General features: G+C 40.5%; 1 protein-coding gene across 4 annotated transcripts in view; it reads left to right on the top strand.

Moving 5' to 3' along the window:
• LOC117531688 (formin-1-like) overlaps window positions 1-15,522 on the top strand; it is an 85,176-nt gene that overhangs the window by 46,729 nt on the left and 22,925 nt on the right. For all 4 annotated transcript variants that reach the window (XR_004566701.1, XM_034194791.1, XM_034194790.1 and 1 more), the window contains 5 exons: window positions 4,505-4,592; window positions 10,184-10,245; window positions 11,991-12,079; window positions 14,646-14,775; window positions 14,855-15,001. Coding sequence is in view for 3 of the 4 variants with exons in the window: in XM_034194791.1 (XP_034050682.1) it covers window positions 4,505-4,592; window positions 10,184-10,245; window positions 11,991-12,079; window positions 14,646-14,775; window positions 14,855-15,001 (516 nt within the window). In the remaining variant the exon portion in view is untranslated. The remainder of the gene's footprint in view (window positions 1-4,504; window positions 4,593-10,183; window positions 10,246-11,990; window positions 12,080-14,645; window positions 14,776-14,854; window positions 15,002-15,522) is intronic.

Raw genomic sequence — 15,522 nt, 5'->3', positions numbered from 1 at the left:
CTGAAAGCATGTTCAAAACAAGGACACCATTTATATTATTGAAATTTATAAAGTCCTGCTGTTAACTAAAATACAGTAATTTTAGAAGTTAGCTTACAAATACATATGTCATTCATTTATGTTCTCAAGCTAGTAAACAAGCTAGCTAGCTATGGTAGCACAGTTGCTTTAACAGCTTGCTAAGCCAGCTAGACTGCTAGCTAAAACCACTACGTAATTTGCTTTTCCTAAAAAAATGTGACCATGCCGTTGTGAATTTAGATCTCTGGGAACGATTCATCCCTTCACACTAACCGGAGCCGCCGTACAACCCGTTTAAGCCCCATTCAGTCTGTTTGACCACGTGGCTGGAATTAGCGTTGGCGATCATTAACATGATCTGGCGGAAACATCCCATACATGTCGCTGTGCTACAGGTGCCATGGCGCTCATCGGAGCGTCAGCCTCCCGTTGCTGTTGGCGTCTTGATGACCTCACACGTGTGTATGTAAATGTTTCTAGCATGTGTGTGTGTTGACAGCACGTCCACGTTGCTCATTATGCACATGCTCAGAAAGTGTTGCCAGATCATTGAGTTGCTGCCTGCGGGGATGTGCAGCGGCGGGAGATGAGCGGGAGGAAAAGGAATGCGTGTGTAGATTATGCATATGAGCCACTTCCTCACGTTCTAACTGCACACGCCAAACGTAATCTCTATCATGTGTGCCACACAAAAATCAAAGCTCTTGTTTACTCTGGAGCTCCTTTCTCTGTGCTGATTATCATATCAAAGCAGGATGGTGTGGAACACAGGAGACTTCCCTCCCGAGTACATCAGGCCAGATTGGACCGGACCGGGCTGGACTGGACCAGACTGTAATTGCAGGCATGTGGGCTCATTCAAGACGTCACACCTGCTGGGACTCATTTCAGACGTCTGTGTGTCATTTTGGAAGAGTCATATCTCTTCATGAGAATTTTTACACAGTATTAAACACTTGCATTGTCGGTAATTTGCATTGGCAGTAGTGTTGGCTGTTAGCAGTTGAACACACGGTGATAATAATCAATAAGTTATTGTGTGTTTCTCTGTTTAATGCATGTTATCCTGGACTGGATCTGCGTGTTTGACCCTGACGAGTCCTGAGGCAGTGTCAGAGCTGGACACTGTGGCCAAGAACTGGAGTTTGAGAACTAAGTTTGGAGTTCCATAACGATGGTTGGTTGATTTTGGAGAATTAGACAATGAGGCGTCTCCTGCCTTGATCCATCTGGATGTAGCGTGCAGTGAAGACATTGGTGATGTGACTACCTGTCAGATGTAGGTAGTCTTTCCTCATCATGTTAGTGGTTTTGGTTAATTGGCGAGTTCTGGAGCCACACTGAGCAGGAGAGGTTCCTGGGCTGTTTTTAGTGTGGCCCGTCCAAAGTGGTTAATTAGAGGTGTTGGGAAAATGAGTCCCCAGGTTGGGAGATGCCTGGTGATCCAGGTAATAGCGCTGGAAGCAGCATGGCTCTCACTAACGCCCTGTAATGCAATACCCACTTCTAAGGCTTCTGCTCCGCAGCTTCCACTGGACGCCATAATACCTAATGAAGAGTCTGACACATTAAGTTTTAGAGCAGGGCTTTGCCTCGCCAAAATCTCTCTGCCTTTACAGCTAATTCAGTCATAAGTAATCATGACCATGTGTAGGCACAACTAAAAATCCTGTGAATTTATAGTTTTTTTCTAAGAGCCCTGTTTCTTCTTCTGTCCTTTTATGGAGCCACTTTTGCCTTTGTACTTTCACTGCCACTTATTTTTTGATGAGATCACACGTGTTCATCAGCACATGAAGACATACTCGTAATGGATGTGTCATAGTACCATGCAAATTGTGTGTGTTGAAGAGTTTGGGTCAAACCAGATGAATCCCGGACTCGGACTTTATTAACTCCTGTCTGAACATTTATCATGTGTCCCGTTCTCTTACTAAATAACTCTTAGTGTCACATCTTCCGGAATGTATTTTGCACAACAAAAAAAATTTGATGATTTATTTCATTGTCACCATAGTCCTCCAGCTGCTTGCGAATACATGGAAAAAAAAGAAATATGTACTAAAAAATCACAGTGAATGTACACAAATTACTCTATATAATATATATGTGTACTAACAAATTGCTAAAACTGTAAGATACTCTCTTATGATATGTGAGGATTAAAATAAAAAATTAATGACCTTTGAGGTTCCTCAGGGCTCACTGATGGATCCTTTGTTCTTCATTTAGTATCTGCTTGCAGCATGAGTTTGTTTTCTCATGGTTAGAATCCTGAAGAGTTTCTGCAGCTACAACCCCTGGCAAAAATTATGGAATCACCAGCCTCGGAGGATGTTCATTCAGTTGTTTAATTTTGTAGAAAAAAAGCAGATCACAGACATGACACAAAACTAAAGTCATTTCAAATGGCAACTTTCTGGCTTTAAGAAACACTATAAGAAATCAAGAAAAAAAATTGTGGCAGTCAGTAACGGTTACTTTTTTAGACCAAGCAGAGGGAAAAAAATATGGAATCACTCAATTCTGAGGAAAAAATTATGGAATCACACTGTAAATTTTCATCCCCAAAACTAACACCTACATCAAATCAGATCTGCTCGTTAGTCTGCATCTAAAAAGGAGTGATCACACCTTGGAGAGCTGTTGCACCAAGTGGACTGACATGAATCATGGCTCCAACACGAGAGATGTCAATTGAAACAAAGGAGAGGATTATCAAACTCTTAAAAGAGGGTAAATCATCACACAATGTTGCAAAAGATGTTGGTTGTTCACAGTCAGCTGTGTCTAAACTCTGGACCAAATACAAACAACATGGGAAGGTTGTTAAAGGCAAACATACTGGTAGACCAAGGAAGACATCAAAGAGTCAAGACAGAAAACTTAAAGCAATATGTCTCAAAAATCGAAAATGCACAACAAAACAAATGAGGAACGAATGGGAGGAAACTGGAGTCAACGTCTGTGACCAAACTGTAAGAAACTGCCTAAAGGAAATGGGATTTACATACAGAAAAGCTAAACGAAAGCCATCATTAACACCTAAACAGAAAAAAAACAAGGTTACAATGGGCTAAGGAAAAGCAATCGTGGACTGTGGATGACTGGATGAAAGTCATATTCAGTGATGAATCTCGAATCTGCATTGGGCAAGGTGATGATGCTGGAACTTTTGTTTGGTGCCGTTCCAATGAGATTTATAAAGATGACTGCCTGAAGAGAACATGTAAATTTCCACAGTCATTGATGATATGGGGCTGCATGTCAGGTAAAGGCACTGGGGAGATGGCTGTCATTACATCATCAATAAATGCACAAGTTTACATTGATATTTTGGACACTTTTCTTATCCCATCAATTGAAAGGATGTTTGGGGATGATGAAATCATTTTTCAAGATGATAATGCATCTTGCCATAGAGCAAAAACTGTGAAAACATTCCTTGCAAAAAGACACATAGGGTCAATGTCATGGCCTGCAAATAGTCCGGATCTTAATCCAATTGAAAATCTTTGGTGGAAGTTGAAGAAAATGGTCCATGACAAGGCTCCAACCTGCAAAGCTGATCTGGCAACAGCAATCAGAGAAAGTTGGAGCCAGATTGATGAAGAGTACTGTTTGTCACTCATTAAGACCATGCCTCAGAGACTGCAAGCTGTTATAAAAGCCAGAGGTGGTGCAACAAAATACTAGTGATGTGTTGGAGCGTTCTTTTGTTTTTCATGATTCCATAATTTTTTCCTCAGAATTGAGTGATTCCATATTTTTTTCCCTCTGCTTGGTCTAAAAAAGTAACCGTTACTGACTGCCACAATTTTTTTTCCTGATTTCTTATAGTGTTTCTTAAAGCCAGAAAGTTGCCATTTGAAATTACTTTAGTTTTGTGTCATGTCTGTGATCTGCTTTTTTTCTACAAAATTAAACAACTGAATGAACATCCTCTGAGGCCGGTGATTCCATAATTTTTGCCAGGGGTTGTAGTAGAGAGCAAGCTGAACAAGTTCTAAAGAAATGTCTCACAAATGATCTTTTAATCTGATTAAAACTGAAACCACAACATTTGTTAATCATAAAATAATCTTACAATGCAAACTTATAATGATGTGGAACTTAATTCATTATACATTGTATTGTTATCAGCCAGGTTACTTTCTAGGATCCCAGGCATAGTAAACCAAACTGAGGACAACTACTGTGTTGTGGTTCCACCTGGTAACTGGCAGCGAGATTTGAGTCAGCATTGGATGGAATTCCTTCATATTTGTTTTTTGTTCTTGTATGTGCTGTGTTGTCTTCATAATCAAACCATTTTAAATGTTATACTGTAAACTAAAGTTTGATTTGAATGTTTACCGCCCCCTACTGGCTGTATGAAGACAGTGACATGTAGCGGCCCTTGCTGCGTTGTTTGAGGCGTCCAGTGAGGAGCATGTTTCAGCTGTGATGATTAATACTACACTGAAGTGATTTTGTCCTTTAGATCATCAAGCTGCTGGACGGGAAACGATCACAAGCTGTCGGTATTCTCATTTCCAGCCTGCATCTGGAGATGAAGGACATTCAGCAAGGTGACGCACACTTTCTAGTGAAGTATATGCTGCACTGGTTGATATCATGTTGATGTTTTTTTCCCGTAAGGAGCTCTTTAGACACATAAAGTGTTTTTTTTTGTGGGGGGGGGGGGGTACTTTGTGCTGTTTGACAGTAAATCCAGGAGGACTCTTGATGAGATGCAGATGGAGTTTATTCTTAGAGAAGAGATTGCAAAACTGCAGTTCAGAATAATTTCCTACCACTTTGACAGCCACTAATTTGTAACTAGAGACACTTTTTGGGGAATTAATTTACATTACAAGTAGTATGGATGATTTCTCCCCCCCACCAATCTGTTAAAATGTGCGTTGGTGACTTTGAGATGATAAGATTTTCTGTCAGATCGGTTAAATTGTCCTTCAGGATGACACAGATTGATTGTGCCCTGTGGAAACTGTGGATGTGGCTGTTTGTGTGTTGGGGACAGCGTAGATGGTCCTGGATCGGTTCTGTTCTGGGACTGTGGTAGGGAGCTCCTGCCGCCTGCTAGTCTGAGCACGCGGCCAAAGGATCTGTTTATTGTAGCCACTGACGGTTTCCACAAGCCTAATGGGAGTGACACCCCACTAATGATCTGAGCACGTACAAAGCTGCCGTCCACAGTTAGCAGACGGCCACATAAAACCAGACTGACACTCCAAACAGCACCAGCAGGATAACTTGGGTTTAGTTTTACTCTCTGGTCACTTTGCACCAACACATGAGGAAAATAACAAACAGATTTAACAAAAAGATCAACCAGTAATTTCTGACTGCAGTTTAAATGGTAAAACTAGCAGATTGATGTGCTGCACTACGTGACAGAAAATTGTACCTTGAACCTTTTAAATGAACATTTTATAATGCAAGAGAAAGAATTTGCTATTAAGGTTGAGTCAACATAGTTTTGTACATAATCCTATATTCAACTGTTCCCTGTGCAGAGAGTAAGAAAACATTAGGAAGGGAATCCCCAATGACATCATGGAGGAAACCCCAACAACAAAAACAAACATCAAAGTTACAATCAGAAGACTTTATTAACCCTAAAGGATTACCAGAGTCAGAATCAAAACACTTTACTAATCCCATGGGATTACCAGAAGCAAAACACTTTATTAATGTCAAGGAATTCCCAAAATAGGAATCAGATGAAGACTTTATTAATCTCATGGGATTAATGAAGTCAGAATCAGAAGACTTTAATTCCATGGGATTACCAGAATCAGATGACTTTATTAATGACAAGAGATGATCAAAATAAGAACCAGGTGAAGACTTTATTAATCCCAAGGGATTGTCAAAATCAGAATCAGAAGATTTTGTTAATCTCTTGGGATTACCAGAATTAGAACACTTTATTAATGACAAGGGATTACCAAAATAAGAATCAAAGGAATACTTTATTAACCCCAAGGGATTGCCAAAATAAGAATCGAAAGACTTTGTTAATCTCATGGGATTACCGGAATTAGAACACTTTATTAATGACAAGGGATTGCCAAAATAAGAATCAGACGAAGACTTTATTAATCCCAAGGATTGCCAAAATCAGAATCAGAAGACTTTGTTAATCTCATGGGATTACCAGAATTAGAATACTTAATTAATCCCAAGCGGTTGCCAAAATTAGAATCAGAAGACTTTGGTAACCCCCATGGGTTCACCAGAATCAGAAGACTTTATTAATGACAAGGGATTACCAAAATCCAAATCACAAAACTTTATTATACCCGACAGAATCTGAAAGTATGCCAAAATTTGTGATGGGTAGGAATTATTAAAAATCCTGCAGTGGTTAAAATGTGACCACGGCACAGTTACAGAATATCTTGGTTCATTACAAAAACCATCCTGGACCCTCTTAAGATTTTCCAAGGCAAGGACAAGATTTCAAACCATGACTTCTTGGGAGATGTATCTGTGAAAATGAAGAACAAACCTTTAACTCTATTCTGTTTTAAGGTTAGCCTGGTTTATCGCACGTTAAAACGCTATCTGTTAATGAATGGGTAGAAATCAATGCTAAATTTATTAATTTAGAGATAAATTGAGATCTTTGGGCTTCAGATTGTTAATTCATCAGAACTGATTGTCTGAAGTTGTCACTGTGTGATTAATAATTACCAACCGGAGGTGCTGGTTGTGCATTAATGGGAGGAGGTGGCGGTGAGTTTGACGGTGGAGGACAATGCGTTAATAGGTCTGTGGCCTCGCCTGCCCGCCTCCTCTTTGTTGCCAAATTAAATAGGCGTGGGACATGTAATGTAATTAGAGCTGTGATGGGGTAGAGAGAAGGCAGCGTTCTGGTTGAGGGCGTCAACTGCACCCGTGGAAGCGAGTGGGGGACTTTAAGGGCCACCATGGTTCAAGGGTACAAGGAGGCCAGCCCCCCCACACACCACACATGCCCCTATTAAAGTCCACAGTGAAGCTGATGAGTGCAAAGTGGAGGCAGAGGGTGTGAGGCGGTTTGGCTGCGGGCTTTGATCTGTCACTGTGAAGAGATATCCGGCTCGCCTCGGATCACAGCGCTGCAGTCCATGCCGCGCCGGGGCCCTGTAGTGTGTGATTGACGGCTGCATGGCCGAGGGACTGAATAATCCACTCTAATAAGATGTAGGAAATGGACCTCCAGTGCTCCCTCTGATCCACACATCAGGTCCACATTGACAACTGGAAACCACAATCCAGTGCCACCTTCTTCTGAGGCTGCGCATGAGCCAAATGTTTCAGTTTAACAGCCCGATCACAGACACTCAGCACCCACAACACAAGTTTATCTCTTTTTTTTTTATTATTCTTACAGTTTTACAGTCAACATTCTTAGTAGAGATTTATTCAAAACTTCAAATTCAAATAATATATATATTTAATTTTTTAAAGCAATGAATTATAAATGTTTTTATAAAATGTAGAAAAATTTTGATCATAATTACACAGAAGCAAAGATGATATCTTCAAACTTCAAAGGGACTGTTGTGATCCAACACCCAAAAATATTCAACATCCAGTCAAAACCTGCCCATCCATCATCCACCATCCATCACTTCACCAATCCATCTATCCACTGATGATTCCATTCATTGATCTATCCATTTATAATTCCATCCACCCATCTATGAACCATTATACATCCATCTGTCCATCCATCCACCTGTCTATGATTCCATGTCCATTAATTAATTCATGAGTCCAGCCATCTATCCATCTATCATCTATGAATCCATATCCATCAGTTCACTCATGGGTCCATCCATCCATCCATCCATCTATCTATGTATCCATATCCATTAATTCATTCATGAGCCCAGCCATCTATCCATCTATCATGTATGAATCCATATCCATCAGTTCACTCATGGGTCCGTCCATCCATCCATCCATCCATCCATCCATCCATCCATCCATCCATCCATCCATCCATCCATCCATCATCTATCTATCTATGAATCCATATCCATTAATTAATTCATGAGTCCAGTCATCAATCAATCAATCAATCAATCAGTCAATTTTATTTATATAGCGCCAAATCACAACAAACAGTTGCCCCAAGGCACTTTATATTGTAAGGCAAGGAAATACAATAATTACGTAAAAACCCCAAGGGTCAAAACGACCCCCTGTGAGCAAGCACTTGGCGACAATGGGAAGGAAAAACTCCCTTTTAACAGGAAGAAACCTCCAGCAGAACCAGGCTCAGGGAGGCGCAGTCTTCTGCTGGGACTGGTTGGGGCTGAGGGAGAGAACCAGGAAAAAGACATGCTGTGGAGGGGAGCAGACATCAATCACTAATGATTAAATGCAGAGTGGTGCATACAGAGCAAAAAGAGAAAGAAACACTCAGTGCATCATGGGAACCCCCCAGCAGTCTAAGTCTATAGCAGCATAACTAAGGGATGGTTCAGGGTCACCTGATCCAGCCCTAACTATAAGCTTTAGCAAAAAGGAAAGTTTTAAGCCTAATCTTAAAAGTAGAGAGGGTGTCTGTCTCCCTGATCTGAATTGGGAGCTGGTTCCACAGGAGAGGAGCCTGAAAGCTGAAGGCTCTGCCTCCCATTCTACTCTTACAAACCCTAGGAACTACAAGTAAGCCTGCAGTCTGAGAGCGAAGCGCTCTATTGGGGTGATATGGTACTATGAGGTCCCTAAGATAAGATGGGACCTGATTATTCAAAACCTTATAAGTAAGAAGAAGAATTTTAAATTCTATTCTAGAATTAACAGGAAGCCAATGAAGAGAGGCCAATATGGGTGAGATATGCTCTCTCCTTCTAGTCCCCATTAGTACTCTAGCTGCAGCATTTTGAATTAACTGAAGGCTTTTCAGGGAACTTTTAGGACAACCTGATAATAATGAATTACAATAGTCCAGCCTAGAGGAAATAAATGCATGAATTAGTTTTTCAGCATCACTGTGAGACAAGATCTTTCTAATTTTAGAGATATTGCGTAAATGCAAAAAAAGCAGTCCTACATATTTGTTTAATATGCGCTTTGAATGACATATATCTATGAATCCATATCCATTAATTAATTCATGAGTCCAGCCATCTATCCTTCTATCATCTATGAATCCACATCCATCAGTTCACTCATGGGTCCATCTATCCATCCATCCATCCATCCATCTATCCATCCATCCATCCATCCATCCATCCATCCATCATCATCATCTATCTATCTATGAATCCACATCCATCAGTTCACTCAGGGGTCCAGCCATCTATCCATCCACCACCCATGGATACAGAGCCATCAAATCATTCATGAGTCCAGTCATCTATCCATCTATCATCTATGAACCCATATCCATTAATTAATTCATGAGTCCAGCCATCTATCCTTCTATCATCTATGAATACATATCCATCAATTCATTCATGAGTCCAGTCATCTATCCATCTATCATCTATGAATACATATCCATCAGTTCGTTCATGGGTCCAGCCATCAGCCTCATGGGTCCAGCCTCACTTAGAACTGGTGCGGACCAGGGGAATCCGACTGTTTAATTAAAACAAAGCATCCATCCATGAATCCATATTCATCCATTCATTCATGGGTCATCCATCCATCCATCTGCCCGTCCGTCTGTCCATCCATCTATGAATCCATAGCTATCATCCATTCATCCATCTGTGATTCCATCATTAATCAGTCTTTATCCACCCGTCTTCTGCCTCTTATTTTGAGTAAAACAAATTAATTTGTAATGGTGTTTCTCACAGTTGGTGTCAGTTGCTAACCGTTCACACTGTTAGCATTAGCTGCAGTTAGCTTCTTTTTTTTTTAAGAAAGCTTATTAGTCTTCAAGTGGACCATGTCATCATAAGAATGTCTGTTACAGACAGCAGAACACTCCATGTCTGTAAATCCAGTCATTTTGTGATTGTTTTTGTCTGTTAAGTGAAAGAATGAATCTTCATGATTAATTCTTTGATTAATTGATCTGGATGTTGTGGGTTATCAGCGTGAGTGAGTGATGTGAGAGGAGCTTTACTCGATGACCTTCTGTGTTGTTCACTTGAGGTTTTGTGTTGTTAAGACAAACTGCTGATTGTGGATCTCTTTCCTGTTCCAGCGGTTCTGACTCTGGATAACTCTGTGGTGGATTTGGAAACCATTGAAGCATTATATGAAAATGTAAGTATGAGGTCATAAAGGAGCCAGAAACTGTAAAATATGCAGCTTTTTCTTAGGCATAGAAACAAACACCTTTTAGTTGTTGTTGTTCAGGCTTGGGGAGTAACGGAATACATGTAACGGTGTTACGTAATTAGGATCCAAAAAAAAGGTAACTGTACGTGTTCTGCTACAGTTACAGAAAAAAAGACATTCAGATTACAGGTATATTTAGTAAAAATGGGGATTACTTTGCAGGATTATAATTTTAATGCATTTTATGATATTATCTGTATATAATTTTTTTTTCTCCCTTCATGGACAGTGACATAACGTCTCCTAACCGGCAAAATATTGATGAAGTACCTGGATGTTAATGCATTTTCAATGGAGATCCGCGACTGAACACACTCAGAAAAATGCTCGCAAAATACATGTTAAAATGCCATTATGACCTGGATATTGAGCCAGTAAAATTAAATTACATTCAATTATGTCAGGAAAGTATTAAACTTACTCTGACACACACACACATTCTCAAATATTAATGTTGAAAGTGACACGGATCTGCGCTGTTCAAGCTGCTGACCTGAGGCGTCCTGGTGCTGTGTTCAAAGCAGTGAGGCTCCTAAAACCATTACAATGCATTTATATACATATTATATTTTTACACAATTATCCTTTATTGACCGAGTTTCATTCATGAAGTCAGTGGTGTGGGTACACATCTCTATGTGTGGGTGTGACTGTGAGCGGCACAGCGCGAGTCATTATAATCTCATTATTTTAAGGTGCAAATTAAAAAAAAATCCCCAGTCTTGTCGAACAATTTTAATCACCAACGACAAGTATTTTAGCTAGACATTGGTCTAGCAGTGGAAAATATCAACTAGACATAAACGAAGAGTTAATGGTCCGTGTCATCGGGTGACACAGGTACGGCAGGAAACATAAGGCTGTTTATCATCCAAATATCACGGACAAAGTGACAAGAAGAACCAAAACCACTTACTTATGGAAGGAAATATTGTCTCCCTTGTTCCTCCGTTTGTGGCTTTGCCAACATGCGCAGCTTTCCGGCATATTCCACCTGTTTCTTGAACTTCTATACACGCAAATCACTAACTTGCCCGGAATTAAAATTGCGATCACGCCTCCTTACTGACAGTATTTACTTAATGGTTTTCATTATGCTGTTCTTATTTTGAAAGTTCAATAAGTGGACTGATATGCTAAACATGGTGCAAATTTACTGAACAAAGTAGTAGACTTTTTTTTTGTTTTGTATATTGTTCTGCAAGCCCATTTTAATTACAGATTCATCCGCACACGCCTGAGTTTTCATTATCCTTCATTTGTTTGGCATTTTTTGTTGACAACTTAGCAGGTGAACACTGGGTGTGTTTAAAACAATATTGTGGGTGCTCTTAATTCATAATGTGAAGTAAAACAGAGCATGCCATGTAAAAGAAACAGTTTTATTTTTTCTTAATAAACTGTACTATGTAGTCAAGACTATTTCTATTTAGTTTCTTTTGTCTGTATTAGCATATTTGATGTTGGAGTAATCCAGAAGTAATTGAAAGTAATCAAATTACATTACTTTAATATTATGGTACTTGGATTACATTACTGATTACATTTTTCAACAGGTAACTAGTAACTGTATCGGAATACATTTTTAAAGTAACCCTCCCAACCCTGATTGTTGTGGGGGTTTTTTGTTTGTTTGTTTTCTCGAATCTCCAACATGTTCTCCTGTTCAGAGAGCCACCAGTGATGAGCTGGACAACATAAAGAGACATTATGAGACCTTCAGAGAGGATGAGGTCAAACTGCTGGACAAACCTGAACAGTAAGTCCAATTCTATGTTTGTCGACATAAAAACGTGTGCAGATCTCCATGGAGACGTCATGGAGCTGTTTGAACACTTTATCTGCAGGTGTGCATGGATGGCGTACGATGACAGTCACGTGCATGTGTGAATGTGTCCACCAGATGGCGCTGTGTCTCACGTAATGTACAGAAACCCACAAAAGATGGTGGTTTGTAAAATATAAAATAAAGTGCATTGATGGATTAATTTGCTTGAACTTAAATGCGCAGCATAAACAACACGTCCCTCCTGGAAGATCTCTGTTATCCTGAGATTTATCCGATTTCTCCCCAATGATGGAGATTTCCTTCGAATCCACACGTGTATGTAAGGTGTCAAAAAACTTGGATTTATCATTGTAAAAGATCATGCATGGCGAAGTTAAATTCAACCAAGGTTCAACCAATCATGTTATTTTTGAGCAGCAGTTTTGAGCTCCAGTGGCTGTGACTGGAGAGATTGCAAACAGTAACTTTAGTCTGTCCATTCATGTTGAAGTGGAACATAAAGGACTTTTTATGTTTTGTGGTGTTGTCATGTGTTGTTATTGGAATATGGATGTCTTGGTGGCTTCCCTCACTAGTCTCCTTTATGCGCGCGCACACACACACACACACACACACACACACACACACACACACACACACAGGTTTTGAGGACAGCAGCCATATTGGTGATACTTACTGATTTTTCTGCTCCACTAACCCCTTTCTTTACCAACCTATATTCTTCGCTTTCTAACACTGACATGGTATATTATTTTTTCCTTGTCAGCGGCCAGAGAGACGGACCTGCATTACTACAGACCTCTGAAGGTGAATTAGGGTGAAACTTGTGAAAAATGCTAAACTTTAAAGCAAACCTTTTTGAAACTGTTTTAAACCTGTCAGAGCTCCATGAAGCTGTTAATGAATGATTGTTAAAGCCAAACAGAACATTTGACATTTAATAATGACATATTAAAGCAAGTTGACTTTGGTATGAAAAGTATTTAACATGTATCTTGTAGGAAACATTAACGAGGGAGAACAACAAGGATAATGCATTTGCTGTGGATATTTGCTGACACTTGTCCTCCACGATCCGTGACATTTTTTTCTCGGACCCAGCCACAAACAAACGTGTGTGTGTGTGTGTGCTGTGAATGCTTTGCTTCACTACTTTCCCCATCCTGTCTGGGTTACTAAGTCGTCCTGGTCGGTTAACGAGCCCCGGTCTCAGCGGTGCCGGTGATCCTGGCCTTCCTGTTTCCATGTTTGACCAGAGCTGTCACTGCCGCTGCCCGAGTCGTCCCTATGCCGTGTCGACCTTCATCAGCAGGGCCTAATCACGCCGGATGTTACCGCTCCGCTCCCCTCCGACGCAACACTGTTTACATACGTCGCCCCGCATCAGGCCAGATCGACCTTTGATCAGTCTCTGAGCGCCGCTCGCTGCTTCTCCTCTGCTCGACCTCGTGGACCTTTCAAACCAGGCCGAGCAGCACCACTCGTGACTCTCGGCCCCCTCAATGGCAGCATGGATCCAACCACTCTACGTGGGAAGCGTACGGTGCATCCAGAAAGTATTCACAGCGTTTTACTTTTTCCACATTTTGTTGTTACAGCCTTATTCCAAAATGGCTAAATGTATTTTTTCCCTTAAAATTCTACACACAATACCCCATAATGACAATGTGAAAAAAAGTTTTTTGAGATTTTTGCTAAATTTTATATATATATATATATATATATATATATATATATATAACAAAAACAAATAAATCACATGTACATGAGTATTCACAACCTTTGCCATGAAGCTCAAAATTGAACTCAGGTGCATCCTGTTTCCACTGATCATCCTTCAGATGTTTTTTACAGGTTAATTGGAGCCCACCTTGGGTAAATTCAGTTGATCGGACATGATTTGGAAAGACACACACCTGTCTACATATAAGGTCCCGCCTGACGCTCCCCATCTAACCTGATGGAGCTTGAGAGGTGCTGCAAAGAGGAATGGCAAAACTGCCCAAAGATAGGTACACTGAGCTTGTGGCATCATATTCACGAAGACTTGAGGCTGTAATTGCTGCCAAAGTATTGAGCAAAGGCTGTGGATACTTATGTACATGTGATATATATATATATATATGTGTATATATATATATATGTATATATATGTGTATATATATATATATGTATATATATGTGTATATATATATATATGTATATATATGTGTATATATATATATATGTATATATATGTGTATATATATATATATGTATATATATGTGTATATATATATATGTTGTCATTATGGGGTGTTGTGAGTAGAATTTTGAGTGGAAGAACGGATTTTACTCTATTTTGGAATAAGGCTGTAACATAACAAAATGTGGAAAAAGTGAAGTGCTGTGAAAACCTTTGGGATGCACTGTAGCCTGCCAAGGACCCAGAATAGTTCTTCCTGTTCGACGTTTTGTTTAATTCTGTCATAACACATCACACCCTGTCTCCCCCTCTCCTCCCTCCTCCTCTCCTGCTGCCCCCCCTGGTTTCCAGGTTCCTCTACGAGCTCTCCCAAATTCCTGACTTCTCCGGTCGGGCCCACTGCATCATCTTCCAGGCGGTGTTCCTCGACACCATCTCTTCCATCCGTCGCAAGGTGGACATCGTCTCCAACATTTGCAAAGTAAGCACGCTGCTTCATTGTAGACCACATCAGACACCAGGTGAGGTCACGCCACTAATCAAAGTCTCCCGTGTGTCAGGACCTGCTGGAGTGTAACAGCCTGCGTGACATCATCGGTCTGGTTCTGGCCTTTGGCAACTATATGAACGGAGGAAACCGAACCCGAGGTCAGGCTGATGGTTTCGGGCTGGAAATTCTTCCCAAACTCAAAGACGTGAAGAGCAGGGTAACGCACTTGAGGCACCACCATGATACCCTTGAAAACCTCTCATCACGCTGTCTGTCTGTCTTCACAAGTAGAAAACACATCAGCACACATACAGACACATGTAGCAGCTTACATCACTGCCATGGTAATGCTTATTTGCCATCTGACCTTCAGTAGAACAAGGTGTCCCAGAAACATTTCTACAACTTATAAATTATAGAATTCAAACATTCATACATTCTTTGTAGGAGATGGAAGTTAAAAGAAATTGGAGACTGTGAGGTGGTGGCAGGAGAGAGCTTAGCTAGACAGCATAGGATGGTGGTTTGTAGGATGACTTTAGAGGTAAAGCAGAAGATGAGAGTGAGAGCTCAAAAAAGGATCAGATGGTGGAAGCTGAAGGTGGAAGACAGATGAGAGAGGCACTGGATGGAGGGGAAGCAGTTTTGGACAACTGGAAAAGTACTGCAGATGTGGGGAGGGAGACAGACAGGAAGGTACTGGGTGTGACGTCTGGACAGCGGAAGAAAGACAAGGAG

This window comes from Thalassophryne amazonica, chromosome 19 (genome assembly GCF_902500255.1).
Source record: "Thalassophryne amazonica chromosome 19, fThaAma1.1, whole genome shotgun sequence".
Classification (NCBI taxonomy): domain Eukaryota; kingdom Metazoa; phylum Chordata; class Actinopteri; order Batrachoidiformes; family Batrachoididae; genus Thalassophryne; species Thalassophryne amazonica.
Note: the sequence above shows the minus strand (reverse complement) of the source record. Positions and strands in the feature narration are given on the sequence as shown.